This window comes from Engystomops pustulosus, chromosome 1 (genome assembly GCF_040894005.1).
Source record: "Engystomops pustulosus chromosome 1, aEngPut4.maternal, whole genome shotgun sequence".
NCBI lineage: Eukaryota > Metazoa > Chordata > Amphibia > Anura > Leptodactylidae > Engystomops > Engystomops pustulosus.
In genome coordinates this window covers 256740993-256763680 of record NC_092411.1, presented here as the reverse complement: position 1 = coordinate 256763680, position 22688 = coordinate 256740993, and the positions used below count along the sequence as shown (strand labels likewise).

The 22688-nt window shown below is 43.8% G+C and overlaps 1 protein-coding gene across 1 annotated transcript; it reads left to right on the top strand.

Annotated features, from left to right (window-relative positions):
- Positions 1-4171: 4171 nt before the first annotated feature.
- On the top strand, positions 4172-22351 carry PGM2 (phosphoglucomutase 2). The gene is made up of 14 exons (XM_072125860.1): positions 4172-4384; positions 5776-5943; positions 7407-7513; positions 9653-9737; positions 10057-10140; positions 11972-12165; positions 12759-12948; positions 14200-14297; positions 15383-15563; positions 15654-15747; positions 16224-16353; positions 18082-18271; positions 21667-21800; positions 21953-22351. Exons 1-14 carry the CDS (start codon positions 4265-4267, stop codon positions 22053-22055), a joined length of 1878 nt encoding a protein of 625 aa, XP_071981961.1. The 5' UTR covers positions 4172-4264; the 3' UTR covers positions 22056-22351.
- The last annotated feature ends 337 nt before the right edge of the window (positions 22352-22688 follow it).

Here is a 22688-nt window from a genome sequence, read left to right as displayed (position 1 = left end):
CAGCACAGTGTCCAGAGCATGGACCAGGAGACAGGTCAATAAGCCAGGAGACATGGATGGGATGGAGGAGGGCGACAACCTAGCAGCAGGGTCGTTTCTTCCTCTTCTGTGCAAGGAGGACCTGGAGGAGCACTGCTAAAGCCCTACAAAACGACATCCATCAGGTCACTGTGTGTCTGCTCAGATTGTCAACAACAGACTTAATGATGGTGCTATGAGGGCCAGACAACCACAAGTTGATGTTGTGTTGAAAACCCAACACATTACAGGGCAATTGCCATTTAGCAGTGACTACTAAGATTGGCAGGTTCAACATTGGCAGCACGGATGAGAGCAGGTTCACATTGAGCACATGTGACAGAACATTCTGCTGCCTGAAACATCCTCCAGCATGACTGGTATGGCAGTGGGTCAGTAATGGTGCCTGGAGGTGTCAGGCTTACAGGATGTGGATCCACTGGACCACTGCAGACGATGACTCAAGCCACTACCTGGGACCGGAGTCTAAGTGGTACCCGGTTTTCACCAGAGCCCGCCGCAAAGCGGGTTAGACAAGCTGCGGCGTGGTACCACCAGGTCGTTCCTCAGACGTGACTTGTCTGCAGTGGCGGCCAAGGTTGAAGTACAGAAACAGCAGTCAAGCTCGAGGTCACAGTCCAGGCACAGGGTCAGGGCAGGCGGCAGAGATGCTACGTCAGAGGCCAATCCGGATTCAGCAACAGGAAGTCCAAGCAGAAGGGTACGGGAACACAGCACACACGACAGCAGCACGGAGGAACACTGGTACACGGGAACACGGAGGAGGTCAGGTAACACAGGAACATGGAGAGACTCAGGAACGCAGGAGACACAGGAACGCAGGAGACACAGGAACGCAGGCAAATCGCAACAGAGCTTTCTCTAAGGCTGTGAGGCACAAAGATCCGGCAGGGTTAGATGGGAGAGGCAGATATAAATAGCCTCCTGGGAAATCACCAGCGCCAATCAATGACGCGCTGGCCCCTTAAATTTCGTAGAAGTACCTGCGGGGAGCGAGAGGCACGGGGGAGCCCGCGACCCGCGATGTGGGTCGCGGGTCCACCCGTGACAGGAGGCACTTCTTTGGAGGGTCGCACAGCTCTCCATGTGTTGCCAGAGGTACCCTGACTGCCATTAGGTGCAGGGATGAGATCCTCAGACCTATGTGCAGGTGCAGTGAGTCCTAGATTCCTTCTGATTGATGACATGGCTAGGCCCCATGTGGCTGTAGCGTGACGCCAAATTGTACCACAGATGGTACAGGAGCTTACTGATGCTCTAATCCAGGCCTTGGACGTAATCTCTTCACTAGGAGAATGCTGGGGTATTGTAGGAAGCTCATTTCCACCGACATTAGATCAGCCTGAAATTTATTTTCCACTTGATTTTGAGTATCAGTGCAAATCCAGACCTCCATGGGATATCAAGTTTCATTTTCATTGATCATTTTGTATGTGTTATTGTTCTAAATACATGGACTATGTAATGTAAAAGTTTTGTAATAGTGGTAAACCCCTTTAATATCAGGGGTCCTGTATGGTCTCTGTACACACTGCAGTCACATGGTTTTCTGGGTTACAGCTTTTTGAACCTAAAGGAAAAAAACAAAATATGTCCAGTTTGATTCTTCTTCAGCCTCCCGTCACTGGTCCATCCAGTCATAGATATGTTGGACTGATCTGCAACACCCCTGCCAATACATAGGCAGGCTGCTAGTTGCAAATAGTGCCCTCTCCGGGTTAAGAGCTGATGGAGGGAGTCATGAACCCTCTATGAAGGTTCTAGAACCTGGTCATTATGTAATAGCAGCTGTAGATCCTGCCTGAACAGGCAATAGTTAAGTTATTGACCAATGAGTTGGCTGTATTGTACACTGGAGTGTGATTGGAGAGGTGCTACCACCTGATCAGAGGGAGAATAAAACCCCTGCTCAGGGAGGAGCACAGGCCTCTTTACCACCAGCTCTTTGAGAGCACAACGTCTCTGAGCACAGGTTCTAGACCGCATGCTCCAGTCCAGACTACAGGAGTCTGAGAGTGTACAGAGAGACAGTGTTTAGTACATCTTCAGTGCTGACACGTAACCTAATCCCAGGACCAGAATTAGGAGACCCGAATCCAGAGCTGCAGCTTCTACAGCTTGGACACAGCTCCATCCCAGCCTGCATCTTCTACCAGGCTGGTGCACTATTCCTGAGGACCCTCTCCATGACCACTCCAGTACCAGAATCTGCTCTTAACCATTTAGGCCCATTGCCTGCTACCTGTTCAATAAAGAACTGTGAGTTGATTTGCACAACGTTGCCTCCATCTGATCCCTGGATACGGCTGTCTACCACCACGGGCTTCTCCATCCATTACCCAGGGACCTATCTTACAGACACTCATGGGTTGCCCCAGGGAGAACCAGTACATGAGCCTCTCCCTCCATTATTCTTGCACACACCAATTGCTGGAGACCTGCCAGGCTGTGGGACTGCCCTCGGGTCCCCATAGCAAGCACCGTGACATCAGCGTGCCCTAGGCCAAAACCGCCAGCCACTCCGGTATTCTGGGCCCCGGCTGCCTCCAGGCCCCAAGAAAAGGCTAGGCCCCGGTGGGGGATGTTGCAGATCTATTTAGGATCCTGGTCATGTGGACACATCAAGATATCCCGAGCCCCTGAAAGAGTCCCTGTAATTACTAGCTCTGACTTTTAGTGGACTCGCTGTTATCGTGCATTACATAGGGTATTCTAATTTCTCTTTCTCTGTTTGAAAGTTAAACATTTAAAAACAAAGCGTCTTGTGATTGCCCCATCTTCTGTTTGCACTCCTGGTCCGCAGGAACGGTGCACCAGCCTTATAGTAGATGCAGGATGGGATAGTTGAGGTGGAGCTGTGCCCAAATTGTGTAAGCTGCAGCTCTGGGCTTGAGTCTCCAGACTCGCCCTGTGTGCCAGGCAGTAGGCCAGAGGCACTGGAGGCTCCTGGGATTGATATCTGTGGCAGCACTGGCATGTGCCGCTCATTCTGTCCCCACTGCAGTCTCACTCCAAGATGGAGTCTCTCACTCTGACTGAACCATGTGCTCTCACCCAGCAGGGGTTTTATACTCCCCCTGGTCAGGTGGTAGCACCTCTCCAATCACACTCCAGCTTTCATAACAGACTGATCATTGGCTCATTACATACACCAGTTAACTGTTGCCTTGCCAGGCAGTATCTTCAAGCTACAATTACTAAGTTTCCCATGTTACAGCTTCTGACATGGAGGGGGACACTTTCGCAAAACCTACCTAACCATTTTGCATAACCCCTCCTTATATGTCTTCTGAGCTGCACCAATTCTGAGATGTGCTACCTCAGAAAACTGACTAATATTCAACTTCCACTGTCTCAAATATGCCATAAAACACATATATTTTCAACCATGAACATGCAATGCATTCTGCGGGCACTACACTGTGTCCTATCTACAGGAAATATGTTATAGAGCAGGAGGAACTGAGCAGATTGTATATAGTGTCCGAACAGCAGGCAGCATGTTATAGAGCAGGAGGAGCTAAGCAGAATGTATATAGTGCACTATCTGCAGGCAGCATGTTATGGAGCAGGAGGAGCTGAACAGAATGTATATAGTGTCCTATCTGCAAGCAGCATGTTATAGAGCAGGAGGAGCAGAGCAGATTGTACATAGTGTCCTAACAGCAGGAAGCATGTTATAGAGCATAAGGAGCTGAGCAGATTGTACATAGTGTCCTATCTGCAGGCAGCATGTTATAGAGCAGGAGGAGCAGAGCAGATTGTACATAGTGTCCTATCTGTAGGAAGCATGATATAGAGCAGAAGAAGCTGAGCAGATTAGTATGACTATCTATGTGTATAAGGATATACATAATATATTATTTATTGATCTGCAGCTCCTTCCTAGATTAGGATTGCATGTACTGGACTCCTAAGCCTAGAGAGAAGGATGGAAATGAAGGAATATTAAAACTTTTCTTAACAGATTAAAATTGTATGAACCTGCACAAATTCTTCATTTAGAAGTGATCATTGTTATAGGACGATACAGACAATTCATATATGTGATGAGAGACTAATAAATCATTTCTCACCCTCCCACCTTCCCCCGGGGCTGCGGTCACACTACTACACAGCGCAGACTTGTGTCAGTGACAGCAGCCGTCCACCCTCCGAGGGGATCACGTGACCGGTCACATGACGCGGTGACGCTGCGGTGCCGGATGTGCTGTGTACACAGGGGATGAGACGGGGCCGATCGCTGAGCAGAGACCTGACAAGCGCTGCCATGGCCGGGAAGGAGAGCAGCTCCGCGGGGGAAGCGCTGGACACAGCCGCCGCCTCATGGCTGACCTGGGACAAGGTGAGGATTGTCCGCTCCAGGACATGACACTCCCTCCATTCATTCCTCATGTCAGTGAATGACACATTATACTCCGATGGGAGATGACAGCTGACAGCCTAGTTATCCGTCACCTCTGCGCGCGATCATGATCGCTCGACCACCTTCCGATGAGATCGGTTAAAGGATCATGACTTTAATTCAGTCTTTATATCCAGGAGTAAGTCTCCGGGGATATCGGATGAACGATCATTGTAGGTAGTGTCTGGTTATTTCCGATTGTGCCATAGAATTGTATGCAATGTAGATTGCACAAAATAATTGCATCAACATCATAGTATGTGATTGTACAGAGTGCTGCAAGGCAGATGAGACTAGTTACATCCAAAAAGAGCGCCACACCTCACTCAGGTGGTGTGTGGTATTACAGTACAGACTTGTACTGCAATACCAGACATGACCTAAGGACTGGGATGGCGCTATTCAGTCTGTGAAACTCTGTGTAGGATACATGGAGGATTGGAAATCGCTGCTTCTAATTGCAGACTGTGATGTGGGGCAGTAACCTTGGCACATCCCTGTGTTATCCGATATCTTGTGTTGTGTCTGCTCTACCCCAGTCCTATACCCTGGCTCTGTCTTATACATCCCTAGGATTAGAAAGCAGATGTGTATATAGGTATATGGAAACAGCGCCACTCTTGTTCATGGGCAGTGCCTGGTATTACAGCTCCATGTACTTGTACCATACAAAACTCAAATGTGGTGCTGTTCCTGGACAGGCTGCTGAAAAGAGATAAGTAAGGGTACACGTGCTTGACCAAGTGTGCGTGTAGTTGCAGTGTTTGGTGTAATAGCTATTGGACAGCCGAGTATATGGCACCTTGGTTCATATCACTACTTGTGAATGATAACCTAATATAATAATAATAATAATGTGAACGCTGACTATTAATGTTGTAATATCCTGTATTCTAATATCTTGTGAAATTTGAAATAATTACATTGAATGTACAGGCAGTCCCCTACTTAAGGACACGTGACTTACAGATGTCCCCTAGTTACAGACGGACCCCTCTGCCCACTGTGACCTCTGGTGAAGCTCTCTGGATACATTACTATAGTCCCAGGCTGCAATGATCAGCTGTGAGGTGTCTGTAATGAAGCTTTATTGATGATCCTTGGTCCCATTACAGCAAAAATTCTGAAACTCCAATTGTCATTGGGGCAAAAAAAAAATTTTGTCTGGAGATACAATAATAAAATATACAGTTTCGACTTAATACAAATTCAACTTAAGAACAAAGCCAAGGAACCTATCTTTTATGTAACTGGCTGTTTATGTAATATGTGACAGGATTCTGATACATTATGCATGTTATAATGATGGGGTTTCCTTCTTCTTTTTGTAGAATCCAAAAACATCTGAGGTGGTGAAGAAATTGGTCTCTGCCGGGAATAGGGAAGAGCTGGAGAAATGTTTCGGTTCCAGGATGGAGTTTGGGACGGCAGGACTTCGAGCGGCCATGGGTCCTGGAGTGTCACAGATGAATGACCTGACCATCATCCAGACCACACAGGTACTGACCTTGTGGGCACCTACCTGACCCTTACATTATCCAGACCACACAGGTACTGACCTTGTGGGCACCTACCTGACACATGCATCATCCAGAACACACTAGTACTGACCTTGTGGGCACCTACCTGACACATGCATCATCCAGACAACACAGGTACTGACCTTGTGGGCACCTACCTGACACATGCATCATCCAGACAACACAGGTACTGACCTTGTGGGCACCTACCTGACACATGCATCATCCAGACAACACAGGTACTGACCTTGTGGGCACCTACCTGACACATGCATCATCCAGAACACACTAGTACTGACCTTGTGGGCACCTACCTAACACATACATCATCCAGACCACACAGGTACTGACCTTGTGGGCACCTACCTGACACATGCATCAGCCAGACCACACTAGTAATGACCCTGTGGGAACCTACCTAACACTTACATTATCCAGACCAGACTAGTACTGACCTTGTGGGAACCTACCTGACACATACATTATCCAGACCACTCTAGTACTGACCTTGTGGGAACCTACCTGACACTTACATTATCCAGACCACACTAGTACTGACCCTGTGGGAACCTACCTGACACTTGTATTATACAGACCACACAGGTACTGACCTTGTGAGAACCTACCTGACACATACTGTACATTATCCAGACCACACAACTACTGACCTTGTGGGAACCTACCTGACGCTTACATCCTCAAAAGGTACTCACCTCATGAGAACCTACCTGTCACATACATCATCCAGACCACACAGGTTCTGATTTTTGATACTTGAGCCCCCAATATGTCATTCTCCTCCTCTGGAGCTTTGATCTTCTCCATGGGTGGTATATGGTACAGTATATGATGACACTGAAAACCTTTCATTGGTCATGGTCTGGTGTGTACACAGAGCGTTCACTATGTTCCCATTCAGTATTCATTTCTATCATGTGAATTTCCTAACCGGTCGGAAGTGACATAATCTAATTTCCTGGACGCTGTGATCCTGCGGGGGAATGATTTCCTGATTTTCTGTAATGAAAGAAATCTAGTATTAGGACAGTGTGACGACATGCGGTGACCAGGACTAGTCCTCTACATAAAGGGATGGTAGGAGGATCCTGGACAGCCACAGTAGCGATCCCATGATCAGCTTGGCTGTAGATGTAGCAGAGCCCTCCGCTATTCTCAGTTATTGGTCACTGACCTCCTGAGCAGGTGATGGCTGAACTTCACCTCCGCACAAGCCTCTCTCTACAATCTCTAAACAGTGATGTATTATATACGCGGAGGCTCTTCTTAGGTCATAAGTTAACTGGTAGGTAGGTCAGAAGTGTCCTATATGTCATGAGTTCGCTCCTATCTGAGGACAGAAGAGACAGAGAAGATGATACTCCTCCACATCGTCCAGGTTCTCTGAGTCTCAGGGTCTCTTCCTTTTTGTTTTACTTCCTCAGGGATTCTGCCGATACCTTGAGAAGAACATCAGCGACCTGAAGGAACGAGGGGTGGTCATCGGGTATGATGCCCGGGCTCACCCAGAAAGCGGAGGCAGCAGTAAGAGGTACTGATGGACATTCACATTGAGTGTAATAAGTAAGGTGCACACTCTGCCCAGCCATGGGTCATCATTCAGCAGGTAGTGATGCACATTTGGCTGAGTGCACACTTTCTCAATGAGCTCTGGTTACTTTTCTTCCACAGTGTAGGGGTTAACATGCTCTACATTCACTGAATGGAGCAATGGATGTAAGTACTTTACCCCTGTCTAGTTAAACATACGAAGAAACTGGCTTTTCTGGCAGTCCTATACAGAATAGGTGGAGATGTAACAATCACACAGTAGAATGGGACCCCTGACCCCATGATCTTTTGGGGGTCCCAGTGATGAGAAAGTTATCTAACAGGGATAACATTTATACATTGTGTATTCCTATTTACAAAATGTAGTATGTATAGTCACGGTGAGGAGGCCACGCTGTCCGCTCCAGGACATGACGCTCCCTCCATTCATTCCCCATGTCAGTGAATGACACATTATACTCCGGTGGGAGATGACAGCTGACAGCATAGTTACCCGTCACCTCTGCACACGATCATGATCACCTTCTGATGAGATTGGTTAAAGGATCATCACTTTAATTCAGTCTTTATATCTAGTTGTAAGTCTACGTGGATATCGGATGTACGATCATTGCAGGTAGTGTCTGGTTTTTTCCGATTCCGCCATAGAATTGTATGCAATGTAGATTGCACAAAATAATTGCATCAACATCATAGTATGTGATTCCTAGAAGATTGTACAGAGTGCAGCAAGACAGATGAGACTAGTTACATCCAAATGAGCGCCACACCTCACTCAGGTGGTGTGTGGTATTACAGCACAGACTTGTACTGCAATACCAGACATGACCTAAGGACTGGGATGGCGCTATTAAGTCTTTGAAACTCTGTGTAGGATACATGAAGGATTGGAAATCGCTGCTCCTATTTGCAGGCTGTGATGTGGGGCAGTAACCTTGGCACATCCCTGTGTTATCCGAATATCTTGTGTTGTGTCTGCTCTACCCCTTTCCCATACCCTGGATCTGTCTTATACATCCCTAGGATTAGAAAGCAGATGTGTATATAGGTATATGGAAACAGAATCATATAGAACAAACCTGCACAGCTAAAGAGTAGTACAAAGGTACCAAGAACGGCCAACACACTATAGTACCAAATTTACCAAACAAGAAAGAACAAGAGAAGTGTGTATAGGCAAAAAAATCTATACAAATCTTTATTTATTATTGACACGTATTTTCGCCCACATTGCCCCTTGCGCACGCTCTGTTCATCTCAATCATTATGGATGGGTAACTATGTACCGCTGATCAGTCATTTCTCACTTCAGAGTGTGCCTTTTGTTCCTGTAGCATCATATGCATATTGTCAAAGGTGAACTGTATATACTCACTTCAAACATTTTTATGTACGATTTAAAGTTCCCACTTATTCATTATTTTTGACAGGAACAATAAGACAATACATCTATTGTTTATTGGGGTGATGTGATTTGTATTGATCTATTGTGATCTCAATACATGGGTCAAGGTTGTATGTACTTATGTACTTTTTAGTTGTTTTTAAATGCTTGTTATGTGGTGTCAATAATAAATAAAGATTTGTATAGATTTTTTGGCCTATACACACTTCTCGTGTATATGGAAACAGCGCCACTCTTGTTCATAGGCAGTGCCTGGTATTACATGATATGTTTAGTCCGGAGGTGGGGCATGCTGTAGTATGCTTAGTTATGTAAGTGGGGAATGTCATACTACATTTAGACAGGAGCGGGGGTATTTTATAGTATGTTTAGTCATGTAGGTGGGGCATGTCACAATACAGTTCGGCATTTGGGGCATGTCATAATATGTAGGTGAGGAAAGTCATACTATGTTCAGTCATGTAGGAGGGGCATGACATATATTAAGTCTTGTAGGAGGGGCATGTCATAATACATTTCGTCATATGGGGAATGTCAAAATATGTGTCTCACGTAGGTGGGGAAAGTCGTACTACGTTTAGTCATGTAGGTGGGGCATGCATTGTATATTTAGTATAGATATTCCCCATCACCAGTCCTGGGTACTTTTAGACAATAAGAAGTGGGACATCACTGAATCTTCGTATAAGTATGAATATAATTTTTTTCCACCAGATTTGCAAGACTTGCTGCCACAACCTTTGTCAGTCAGGGTATTCCAGTCTACCTCTTCTCCGGGATCACTCCCACACCATTTGTGGTAAGTTGTACGTATCTCCTCATCTTATAAGGTGATGGGAAATCTCTTGGATCAGCCATTTGTTGCATTTCTTCCTCTCATGGTCCCTAAGAAGAAGTGACCACAGTGGCGCCCCCCTGACCTCCTGGCTGTACAGTGAACTGCAGCTGGCCCTATTGTAGTGGCTTTTCAAAGCTTAGAGAATTTTGAGTGTTGGGAAAGCCTCTTCCAGATTCCTAGATATTTCCATTGTATATGTCTTGTGTCAGTCCCCTATTATGTATTATTATTATTATAACGTTTCTATGAAGCAGACCTCTCTCTTTTTGTTTCTTCGTAGCCGTACACCGTGATCCACCTTAATCTGTGTGCTGGGATAATGGTCACTGCCTCCCACAATCCAAAGCAGGACAATGGATACAAGGTAAGTGGTGCTATTATCACAGCTCTGGAATATTAAAGAGGTCGTTCCATCGATACAATAAACTTATAATGTGTTTTGTTGTTACTAGATTCCTTGTAGATAAAGGTTGACAACGTAATTTTCACAGGTTTAAAGGTTATGGCTAAAGGATAAGATTACCATATGTCTACATATAGGAGCAATTACCTTAAAGGACATCTACCAGGATGAAGGGTTGTACACCAAGCACACTGACATACTGCTGTGTGGCCATCTGGTAGGATCTCCGATTATTTTAGCTTCTTTTTCCCTTGTTTAAAAAAAATGCTTTAACAATTATGCAAATTAACCTGAGGGGCTTCAGTCTCCATTAACAGTATTTGTATCATTTTTTAAGACTTATTATTTGTAAAAACAAGGGCATAAGAAACTAAAAGAAGAGAGGATCCTGATAGAGGGGTCACACACCAGCATCTACGTGTACTTGGTTTACACTTACTCATAGATCCAGGCACCGTGACTGTGGTAATCTTCTTATATTTGTTAGCCATGCCTTCCTTGTAAAATGATCTTTGCAGATTCACAGGCTGTTACACTGTGCAAGGAGAACTTCCCTCCCCCACTGTGTGCTGATCCTGTGTTGCAGTGAGATTACATCGGGAAAAGAGGAAAGGGTCAAGGGCTGAGCAGGAACAAAGTGGGAGGGTGAGACAGTGTAACAGCTTGTAAAGCTACAGCTTGGAGTGTCTCTGGTAAGAGCCCTTCTGGCGTATTAGCATAAATTTGCAAGTTGATATTAGAAGGAAAATTAGCCAAAGATTACTACAGTCACGGTGCCCGGATCTAGGAATAAGTGTCCCTGGTTTAACATGATAGATTTTGATGGTAGATTTCCTTAAAGTTAAAAAATGTTAGGCAGCATATTGCATGTAAACAATACAAAACATACAGTACTAGTTCCTGCAAGAGTTCAGCTATAAACACGTATTGGGATTAAATCCTCCAAGTGGTGTTTGAATTGCGCTTCAAAACACAGTTCAATTGCAGGGTGTGAACGCAGCCTGGGAGTAATACAGTCTGAATGTGAATCGTATACATTGCTGCTACCTACAGCAGATCTCATGAACTGGAACAACATCATTCCTGCAATGTTTAACCCTCGTGACACTGCTCGTGTGTGTTATCTATAGCTTATCTCTAGTCGCCTCCACCTCTGCACTCTGCTGTAGGCCTCGTGTATCTCTGCTGCTGCTACTGTGTGTAGGCGTTCACATTCTCCCTGTCTTTACTGTGATTGAGCCTCTCGGTACATAGCAGGGGGAGCAGACTGTCAGCTCAGTACGGAGCACACCTGTATAATGCTGTCATTCATACAAGAGCCTACAAGTCCTCTCCCGGGAGTTAATTGATGCTGATCCTAATACTCTTGCTATAGGCAGTTATAGAAATGTATGGAATAGACTGTAAGCTCTTGTGTCACCCCCTTCATCCTCATAGACTGTAAGCTCTTGTGTCACCCTTCATCCTCATAGACTGTAAGCTCTTGTGTCACCCCTCATCCTCATAGACTGTAAGCTCTTGTGTCACCCTTCATCCTCATAGACTGTAAGCTCTTGTGTCACCCCCTCATCCTCATAGACTGTAAGCTCTTGTGAGCAGGGCCCTCACTCCTATTGCTCCATATGACTGTTTGTACTCTGTATTATATGTCTATACGTCCCCTATGATTTGTTAAGCGCTACAGAATATGATGGCGCTATACAAATAAATATTTTTATTGTTAATAATCCAAGCTGTATTATACAGGGGTCACCTCCTCCCCGCATAAATGTACTTTTTATTCCTAATGTAGGTTTATTGGGAGAATGGAGCTCAGATCATTCCTCCGCATGACAAGGGAATTGCACTGGCGATTGAGGACAATCTGGAGCCATGGCCACACGCCTGGGATGACTCTCTTATCGATGACAGCCCCCTCCTCAAAGATCCTTTCAGCTCCATCAACAAAGATTACTTTTCTGACATACAGACACATTGCTACCACAGGTAAGTAGGTGGATTTCTAAGACATCTACAAGTAGTATGTTATAGAGCAGGATGAGCTGAGTACATAGTATATGTATATAGTGTCCTATCTGCAGGCTGTATGTTATAGAGCAGGAGGAGCTGAGTACAAAGTGTCCTATCTGCAGGCAGCATGTTATAGAAAAGGAAGAGCTTAACAGATTGCACATAGTGTCCTATCTGCAGGCAGCATGTTATAAAGCAACAAGAGCTGAGCAGATTGTACATAGTGTCCTACCTGCTGGCAGCATGTTATAGAGCAGGAGGAGCTGAGCAGATTGTACATAGTCTCCTATCTGCAAGGCAGCATGTTATAGAGCAGGAGGAGCTGAGCAGATTGTACATAGTGTCCTATCTGCAGGCAGCATGTTATAGAGCAGAATGAGCTGAGCAGATTGCACATTGCACATTGTGTCCTATCTGCAGACAGGACGGTCATGGGTGGTTATGACCATTACTTCTGGCTATTACTAGTTACCACCCATACTTCATTGTGTGTATTAATGTTGCTGTTGTTTGGGGGTTTTTTTGTTGGATCTTGTGTTGTTATTGTCATGAATCGCTGTTTGTTTCAGAGACATAAACAAGAAGTCCAAGCTGAAGTTTGTGCACACATCAGTACACGGCGTGGGCCATGAGTTTGTACAGTCGGCATTCCAGGCTTTCAGCTTCAGCCCCCCACTCGCCGTCCCCCAACAAAAGGACCCAGATCCAGAATTTCCTACAGTCAAATACCCAAATCCTGAGGAGGGCAAAGGAGTTCTGGTACGCTAAACTACACCTCAAATCTTACCTTCAATCAGTTACTAAAATAGCTCTCGTGGCTATGGTGATTCTGCTCTTACAAGTTACTACATGACACACTGACCATTTAGGAGGCCCAATCATTGCTGAGATACACTAAAGGAGTAGAAGCATGCAATGCATTGTCTGGGGTTTTAAAATATGCTGCTTTCCATCAAAAACAGTGCCACCGTGACCATGGGTAGTGTGTGTGGTATTGCAACTAAGCTCCATTCATTTCTATACCGATGAGCTGCAATACCAGCACACACCATGGTCAGATGTGGCGCTATAACAAGGCTTAATACGTGTGGTTAGTTGCTGAATGCAAGCTTTAGGTTTTAATGCATCAACATTCAGGAATTACTTATCCCCGATGCTATTGAATTGTGTTTCTAAATGCAACCAACATACGGGTTAGTTTCCACGGGCTCCTTCACAGAGATTGTAGAGATGTGTTACTTGTAGTCAGAGCTGTAGAGGGCGACATACTCTGCATTGCTTCAGTGTAAGCTGTGCTTTGTCAGTATCTGGCCACCAGGTGGCAGTGTAAGGAAGCTTTAAGGTATAATACACATATTTACTGTATACCAGTGGTGGCAAACCTTTCACATGGGTCCCAGGGATGGCACTCAGACCCCTCTCTTTTGACACCCAAGCCATTACCCAGACTGGACCTCCTCCTGCAGGCCAATGATGTGCTATTCTAAAACATATATTTAATTAATAATAATAATTCTTTATTTAAATAGCGCACACAGATTACGCAGCGCTGCACAGAGCAAATCAGTCCCTGTCCCTTATGGGGCTCACAATCTAATCAAACTGCCAGTATGTTTTGGAGTATGGGAGGAAACCGGAGGACCCGGAGGAAAGCCACACAAACACGGAGAGAACATACAAACTCTTTGCAGATGTTGACTCTGGGACTTCTATTTGGCTGCCTGGGACAGAAGGAGGAGCGAGAAGGTTTGGACAGAGCTAGAATATCATTACGATTGAAAGCTGTGACAGAAAAGGGAGCAATAACTTACTACTTGAATTGCTGTGTTGGCACTTTGCCATAAGTAAGTGGGCTTTGGTTGTAGTTTGTGCACTTGGTCTCTAAAAGGTTCTCCATCACTGGTCTCAAGCCTCATTCACACTGCCACATCATGTTGTACCATTTTACCCATGTGATTGGATAGAAATCACAATATTATCTTGGTTATCTCATAATTCTAAAATTTTCAGAAATTATCCTTCGAGCTGGCTGATAAAGAAGGCGCCCGGATTATCCTGGCAAATGACCCCGATGCTGACCGTCTTGCTGTGGCGGAGAAGCAGGAGAGGTGAGGCGGTGGAGCGGTGCTGAGGGTATGGTCTTATATTGTGGGCAGGACAGATACATTGCAAGGATATTGATTGATCAGATCTGATCAGTGAGTGTGTATTATAAGGGGGTCTGTAGGTTGTTACCTACCAATTATAGTTACACGTGATAACTGCTATTGGAAAGGGGGGGTTTATCCATGTTGGCGCTTGTGTGCAAATATAGGCCACGGCCCCCCTATTGTGTTAGGTAAATCAAGAGTCCTATGCTTCTTGATGTATCCGTTGGGCAGCCACGTCGCTGGGCAAGACTGCGCCAGGCATAGTTTTGGATAAAAACCTGCAAATGTTCACAGATTTTTAGAATGTACACAGGCAGGGGGCAGGAACGGCACATATCGGCAGCCACGTCCACATGGCGTGGAGGTCGCGTAGCTGCAGAAATAATCGCAATGTCTTGCAGTGCACAAGAAATTGCACTTATTTCAGGGCTTCTATGCCAGAAACTAGCATACATTTATGGTTTATGTACCTATATATGATCTCCCCTGACCAGCCACAGTTGCAGACATAAATCTTCAGGACATCATCTTATTATTCAGTGAATAAGATCTGCCGTGACTCGCGAGGATGAATTATGTGATGTGCGGCCATGTGTACATGCTGTGTTATGGGATCCTGCTCACACATCACAGCAATACTGAGCAGTTATTATTCGGGTGGGTGCCTAGAACCCGGACTTATTCCAGAAGTTTCGGCTCACCATTGCCAGTTAACGCTTTAAATGCTGCTGGCAAAATCACCATTTACCCTGGGACTTCTCACTCCAAATGACATGGGGAGTTCCTTGTGAAAAAGCAGCTTTGCTGTTGCCATTTAAGTGTAACATCCACAATCGGCGCTACTAGTGGAAGTTATGACGAAGAAGAGATGATGCAGAAGAGCGAAATACAACGATCTGTAGGTGGAAGTGTAATCCCTAGGTTATACTTTCTTCTTAAAGGGATTGTATCACAAGTGTAGACTATAGAAGGGGCTTGTATCAGATCGTACAGGTGTAGATGGCGCTCCTTCTCTGCACCCAGTAATGTTCATTACTTTTCAGTGGCGACTGGAAGGTCTTCTCTGGTAATGAACTTGGCGCTCTCCTCGGCTGGTGGATCTTCACCTGCTGGAAAGAGCAGAACCCGGAGCGCGGCGCTGTGAAGAACGTCTACATGCTGGCCAGCACCGTCTCCTCCAAGATCCTGCGTGCCATTGCCGTGCAGGAAGGCTTCCACTTTGAGGTTCTCTAAACCCCCTTGTATCTATAGTCAGTATAACTATATAATAATATACTACATGATGTACTAACCGTCCTGATCTTCTACCTGCAGGAAACACTCACCGGGTTCAAGTGGATGGGAAATAGAGCTAAAGAACTCATTGACCAAGGGAAGAGCGTCTTGTTTGCATTTGAGGAAGCAATAGGTGAGGGAATGAAGGGTATGGGGGGGTCGCTGTGGATACACACGGCAACAAATGGATTATTACAAAGGGCATCCATGTCATACTTTACCAGGCACAGCGCCACACACATGGCAGTGGCTGTTCTTGGTTTCCTATATTTTTGTCATATCTTTTATTCAATATATTCAGGAAATGGTGGATGTTCTAATGGAATCCCCATGGACCCCATTATAGTTAGTGGGATTTTTTGGCCTCTATTGGTCCCAGTCAATTTACACATCTGGCCCTGAATTTTCAGTATAAATGTAGCCAAGTATCCATATAGAATTGTACATGTATATGGAGCCTATCTGCTGGACACTATTACTATAGAGACTATGACATGTTGATGGGTTGGAGTAGATGCAGCGTTGTAATGTGACGTGGTAAGTGAATGATCTGTCAATCATGGTAAAGCATACAGTGACTATTAACCTTTTACTTGTCTGATGTCATAGGCTACATGTGCTCCCCCTTGGTGTTGGACAAAGATGGAGTAAGTGCCGCTGTTATCGCTGCAGAAATGGCCAGTTATCTAGCGACCAAGAACCTCACCTTGTCTCAGCAGCTGGATGCCATATTCAACAAGTAAGCTGTGTGTATTGTATGTGCGCTGTACAGTGATTATAACCCCTCACGTCCGTCTATGTGCCTTGTGGAGCTCACAGTCATACACACAGATGAGCGCAATGTTATAGAAAGCCCATTGACATGTCGCTAAGTTGTTAGGTTGTGGGATGAAGACTGCACATAGGGAGACTACATTGACTCCTGGCCGGGCTCTGGTTGTGTTCACACCTAGTGGCCTGCGGTTTCTGTGCTGTTGGCTATAAGTGGATGGTATCAGAGAACACAGAATAGATATAAATATCTAATCACTGAGGGTCCAACATTTTCAAAAACAGGGGGGACTGGAAGTACGACCCTGACCTCCCGTACCCAGAATCTGACTTATTTGCTGTGCTATTTCTGTTTTTATGGGGCTTACAAATTGGTCCCATTATGTATAGGAAAGATAATAATAATTATAATAAATCTTTATCTATATAGCTCCATAATATTCTGCATCCACATGCAGGAAGTACCCGGGTTACATACAAAATAGGTTCTTAAGTTGAATTTGTATGTAAGTCGGAACTGTGTATTTTATGATTGTAGATCCAGACAAAAATTTTTTTGTCCCAGTGACAATTGAATTTAAAAATTTTGTACTGTCATGAGAACAAGGATTATCAATAAAACTCCATTACAGACACCTTACATCTGATCATTGCAGCCTGGGACTAGAGTATCGTATCCAGAAAGGTCACATTGGCAGAGAGGTCCGTCTGTTACTAGGGATCGTCTGTAAGTCGGGTGTCCTTCAGTCGGAGAACGGCTTACAGACAACATAAGACATTGCAGAGTAATAACATAAGAGCATACACATCTAAGATCATGGGGACTTGTGGTCCCTTATTCTGCTGATTGCCAGTAGTCTCAGAGGTTAAAACCCCCTCGCAATAAGACATTTATCCCGTATGCTTTGGATATAAGATAAATGTATATTCACTGATAACCCCTTTAAGGGGGTGGGGTAAAATATTGGAGATCTCTCAATCAGTATCATAGCTTGATTTGCTGTAGCATGTTCTGTGGATAATAAACCTGGCATTGCAGAGACAAGTGTATGAGTCAGACCCCCTTGATGACGTATCCGAAAAACAGCCATCAATCTTGAATTCCCGGAAAAGCCACTTGGAATTCATTTTTTGTAATAACTTAAAGTGGTTGTCTCATCCCAGACACGTCACATCGAGTAGCCTCCTAACAAAGTGACAGGGAAGCTAGAAATCCATCTATTAGCATTAGAGTCTAATTTATCAGATGTGTCTGAGGTAAAACTGTTCTAGTTGCCCATGGAAACCAATCAGAGATCAGCTTTAATTTTATAAACAGCTGTGGGAAAATGAAAGATGAGCTCTGATTGGTTGCCATGGACAACTAGAACAGTTCTGCTCTCAGACATTTCTGATAAATCTCCCCTTATGGGGCTATTCTATGTATATTCACCCAGGGCTTGTTATACATTAAAGGGGTTGGCCACTTTACCTCACGTTTTTGTAAATTTTTTGATATTGGGAAATTTACCAATATACATCTCAATAAAGCAGTGGAGAACTGTTATACAGATGTAAAGTGAAGCCTCCTGTCTCTTACCTTATCAGACATAAAATGTCTGGCTCTTGTATCATTTTGTTTGGACTATATGTTATTATCATTATTTTTTTTTTTTTTACGATTATTTTTTAATTTTTTCATATTTTTTTGTGGCAGGTATGGCTACCACATCAGCAGGAATTCCTATTTCCTGTGCTACGACCAAACCACTATCCAAAACTTGTTTGACAACTTACGCAACTATGATGGAGACTCCAAATACCCCAAACTGTGTGGTAAATTTGAGGTGACCGGGGTCCGTGACCTGACCACAGGGTATGATGACAGCCAGCCTGATAACAAAGCTGTAAGTTTTGAGGTTTCCTCTCATCTTTATCTTGTAAAAAGTTGTGATCCAGTTATGTTTTCAGAGAATTTTTACTTCAGGTGTTTCAAGGGAACTTTGTGGAATATGTGCATTTGGATGTGAGAAGCTTGAGTTCCTTTGTCATAGTAAGATTCATCCCTGCTCCTTGGTTGCAGTCTTACTGCTTTGTAAGAAGAAGGGTCAAATGTGAACAGTCACAGAGACACTCCAGAAATAATACTTGGTTCCTTCCCTGTGTGGACATGCTGTGTTCAGTTCAGTGATTCTAAATTACGTCTGGTAAATCCTGTAAGGAAAAGAGCACTTTGTCGGAGCAAACTCACTTGTGTACAGGCTTTTTACAGTTATCTACCTGTGTGTTTTATTTTATGTTACCCATGATGCATCAGGAGAGCATCACATGGGCAACTAGAGACTGTATCATCTTTGCCTGGTGGGAGGACAGTGGGATAATCCTTCTCACTATATTCTCACACCAAATCTTAGCAATCCTGGGAAGTCAGAGGCGTAACTACAGCGGTAGCAGCCATAGCAGCCACTATGAGGCCCACAGTGTCAGGGGGCCCCCTGACATCTGACCTGACACTAAAGAAGACGAATGTGCACCATTATATACATATTACGCTGCACATTGTGGAATATATTGTTTATGTGTGTGTATCTGTGATGTTTATATGCTGTATGTGTATATAGTGTACATTATGTGTGTATGTAAGCTGTATGTCTGTATATGGCACTATATGTGTGTATATGTGATGTGTATATGTTCTATATGTGTGAAACAGTATATAAATGTGTATGTATGAGTAATGAACTGTATGTTTATGTATATAGGAATGTAATATGTATATTTTTAAGCCTGCAGGGGGTCCCCTTCAGAAGTCTGCTATGCTCCTAGTTATGCCACTGAGTGAAGTTTATCATGGGGAATATTATTTACCAGAGCAAAATTGTCAGGAGAGGTGAACCTTAAACCTAAAGCCTCCCTCCATTTATTATAATTTAATGCTTGCTGGTGTTTCTTGTTGTCAGTTTAAGTGGTTGTTCTGAACTAAAGTGGAAAAACTCGATGTTGCCAGGAATAGACGTGCGGCCCCACAATCCATTCAATCTCTGCTTTACTACCTGTAACTAATAGGCTCATCAATATGCTGCAAGTGTGCCTGAGCCTCTCCTTATAATAAACCTATAATTCAATCAGGAGAGGCGCCCGCGTATACACTGACGTCATGCTACAAAGCCACACAGGAGATGTAAGTGGTGCAAGAGTGATATCATGACTTGTATTAACCCCTTATCACCGACACTAGTTTTCAGCTCAATGACCAGACTCGATTTTTCAAATCTGCCCTGTCTCACGATAATTGGTTATAACTTCGGAACGCTTTAACATATCCGGGTGATTTTGAGAATGTTTTCTCGTGACACATTGTACTTCATGTAAGTTGTAAAATTTAAGTGATAAGTTTTGCGATTCGTTCTGAAAAAAAGTAAAAATTTGGCAAAAGTTTGTAAAAATTCTTCATTTTCCAAGTTTGAAATGTTCTGCTTTCCAGACAGGAAGTAAAACTACCCAAAAAGTTTGATAATTAACATTTACGGAATGTCTGCTTTATGTTGAGATGATATTTTATGCATCCTCTCACTTTTCTAGGATGTTATGAGGTGCAGAACTTTAGTTAGATTTTAGTGAGATTTTTCTCACTTTAATGAAAATTGCCAAAACTCACATTTTGAGGGACAACTCAGCTTTCAAGTGACTTTGAGAGGCCTAAATAATAGTAAAACCCCATAAATTACCCCACTATAGAAACTTCACCCCTCAATGTATGTAAAACAACTTCTATTAAGTCCATTAACCCTTTAAGTGTTTCACATGGGTTAAAACAATATGGACCTGCGATTTAGAAACTATGGAATTTTTTTTGAAAATACATTCATTTAGGCCACACTGACAGTTTCAGAATAAATTAAATGATGAAACGCACTGCAACCTTTGATGCCCAATTCCTCTCGAGTGTACTGATACCCCATATGTGGTGGTAACTGCTGTATGGGCGCACGGCCGGGCATAGGATGAATGGAGGTGCCATTCACAGCAGATTTGTATTGTCTCATTGTACGACCTATACATTTTTTTTTTTTTGGTAATGCAAACATATGATATTGATAATATTTTATCTTTATTCTCTGGTTCACTACGACTGCGGTGATACCTCATTTATATAGTTTTTCTTATCTTTGCTCAATTTTCCTGAGCAAAACCAATATTGGAGAATATCGCATTGTTTTTACTATTGACAACTTTTCAGGGCCATAACTTCTGTATTTTTCTGTTGTCAGATCTGGTTGAGGACTTATTTTTTGCGAAAACAGTTGTTCTTTTCAGTCGTATCATATTAGGGAACGTAACTTTTTTTGATCACTTTTTAGATTATTTTTTGTGATGGTGTTTGATGGAAAATTGTATATTACGGTTTTTCAAGTTTTTTTTTTACGTCGTTCACCGAGCGGGTTCAGTATTGATTTAGATTTATTGTACAGATTAATACAGACGGGTACCAAATATGTACGTGTTTTATTTACTTTATTTGCATTTCATGTGTAACAGCGGAGATTATGGGACTTTTATTTCATTTATTTAATTATATAATAAATTGATTTCTCTTTTTTTTTTTTAACTTTTTTACATTTTGTACTTCTTGGCTTGAACAAACGATAGTCCGATCACTTGTTCAAGCCTTTACACTGCAATACACTTGTATTGCAGTGTATAGTTTACACTGCGCATGCTCAGTTACACACAGCCGGGTCCCCCGGCGGGTAGAGGAGCCAGAAGCCCCGGGTCACTCGCCGGACCCGGGGGCAGCAGCAGGAACGATTGGATCCCCCCGGTAAGCACACCGGGGGGTGCGATCCCTGGGGACACACTTGCACGCCGCGTTCATGCTTGACCGCGGCGTGTAAGGGGTTAGACACCCGGGATCAGAGTTCTTCTGATCCCGGGTGTTAGTGCCGGGTCTGGGCTGTAAGACAACAGCCCGACACCGGCACTTGCAGGACCCGGTGTCCCGAAATCTTCTTCTGACGCGCCGCCGTAGAAAGGCTTGTAGAATTGTGCCTGAGATACCTCAGCAGTTTCCACTGCTCCCACAGTCTTCTTTCAATTAGTGAGAATGGAACCCCCAATTTTGCAATCAGCAGACATCCCATTCTTGTAAATGGTGGGGATCGGAGCAGTTGTACCTCCACCAATAACACTGTATCCCCTGTCCATTACAATTCTACTTGGTACAACCCCTTCAAGGCACTAATTGAATGTGTATATCCAGCCTTGTTTATCCACCCCATTAAATCCTAATTGTTTCTTGCAGATTCTCCCAACTAGTAAGAGCAGTCAGATGATCACCTTCACATTTGGCAATGGTGGAGTGGCAACCATGAGGACCAGCGGTACTGAACCCAAAATAAAATATTACGCAGAGCTGTGTGCCGCACCTGGAAACAGGTATATTGTGTGATTCTGAATGTATCCTATCCCGACAGAAGACTTGGATGTTGTTTTATTGCATTGTTATTGTTTTGTATCCTGGCAGTAAGTGCTTTCATGTATTATGTGCGGAGCTGCCCTTTAACCCTACACTATTAATGTCTTCACAGTGACTACAATCAGCTGAAGAAGGAGCTGAACGACCTTGCGGACGCCATTGAAGAACACTTCTTTCAGCCGGAAAAAAATAAATTGCAAAGAAAAGTGGATTAAAAACCTCACAGGCATTGGTCTCATTTATCAGAACTGAGAAGCTGGGTCACAGCAACCAATAAGAGCTCAGGTTTTATCTCTTAAACTGCTGCATAAAAATAACAGCTGCGCCATGATTGGATGCTGTGGATCGTGGACCGTTCTGAGTGATACTGATTATATATTATTACATTGTAGTGTTATTTTATTAGAACTTCAGATTTCCATTTGTTTTCTGTTTAGGTCTTCTAATGTATTATTATCTATGATTTTATATACGCCGTCTATGCTATCATTAAACCCTGCGGTTCTCATTAGTCTTTGGTTTACTCTTGGAACATCTCAGTCTTCAAATGTTTTCTATTAACATAAAATTAAGATGGCACTTTAAAAATCCAGCAAGACCCCCTGCTTTTAGGCACTTGTCACCTATTCTGTGGGTAAAGCCCAAACTTTGTATCTACTCTGTATGGATAGAATTCATTAGGACATTAACACATTATACTTATTTCCCCTTTTGTAGCTCAATTGGTTTGACCTCTTCTTGAAAAGCTTTCTATAAGTTTTTTAAGTTCATCTTTTGGGTGTCCAGTGGGGTTGAGATCAGGGCTCTCCGTGGTCAGTGAACTTCTTTCATGGACCTTCCTTCATTTT

Coding starts and splice junctions, on each gene's coding strand:
- PGM2 (XM_072125860.1), top strand. CDS start 4,265: ATGAGACGGGGCCGATCGCTGAGCAGAGACCTGACAAGCGCTGCCATG. Junction 7,514..9,652: donor AGCGGAGGCAGCAGTAAGAG/GTACTGATGGAC, acceptor TTTTTCCACCAG/ATTTGCAAGACTTGCTGCCA. Junction 15,748..16,223: donor TGCATTTGAGGAAGCAATAG/GTGAGGGAATGA, acceptor CTGATGTCATAG/GCTACATGTGCTCCCCCTTG.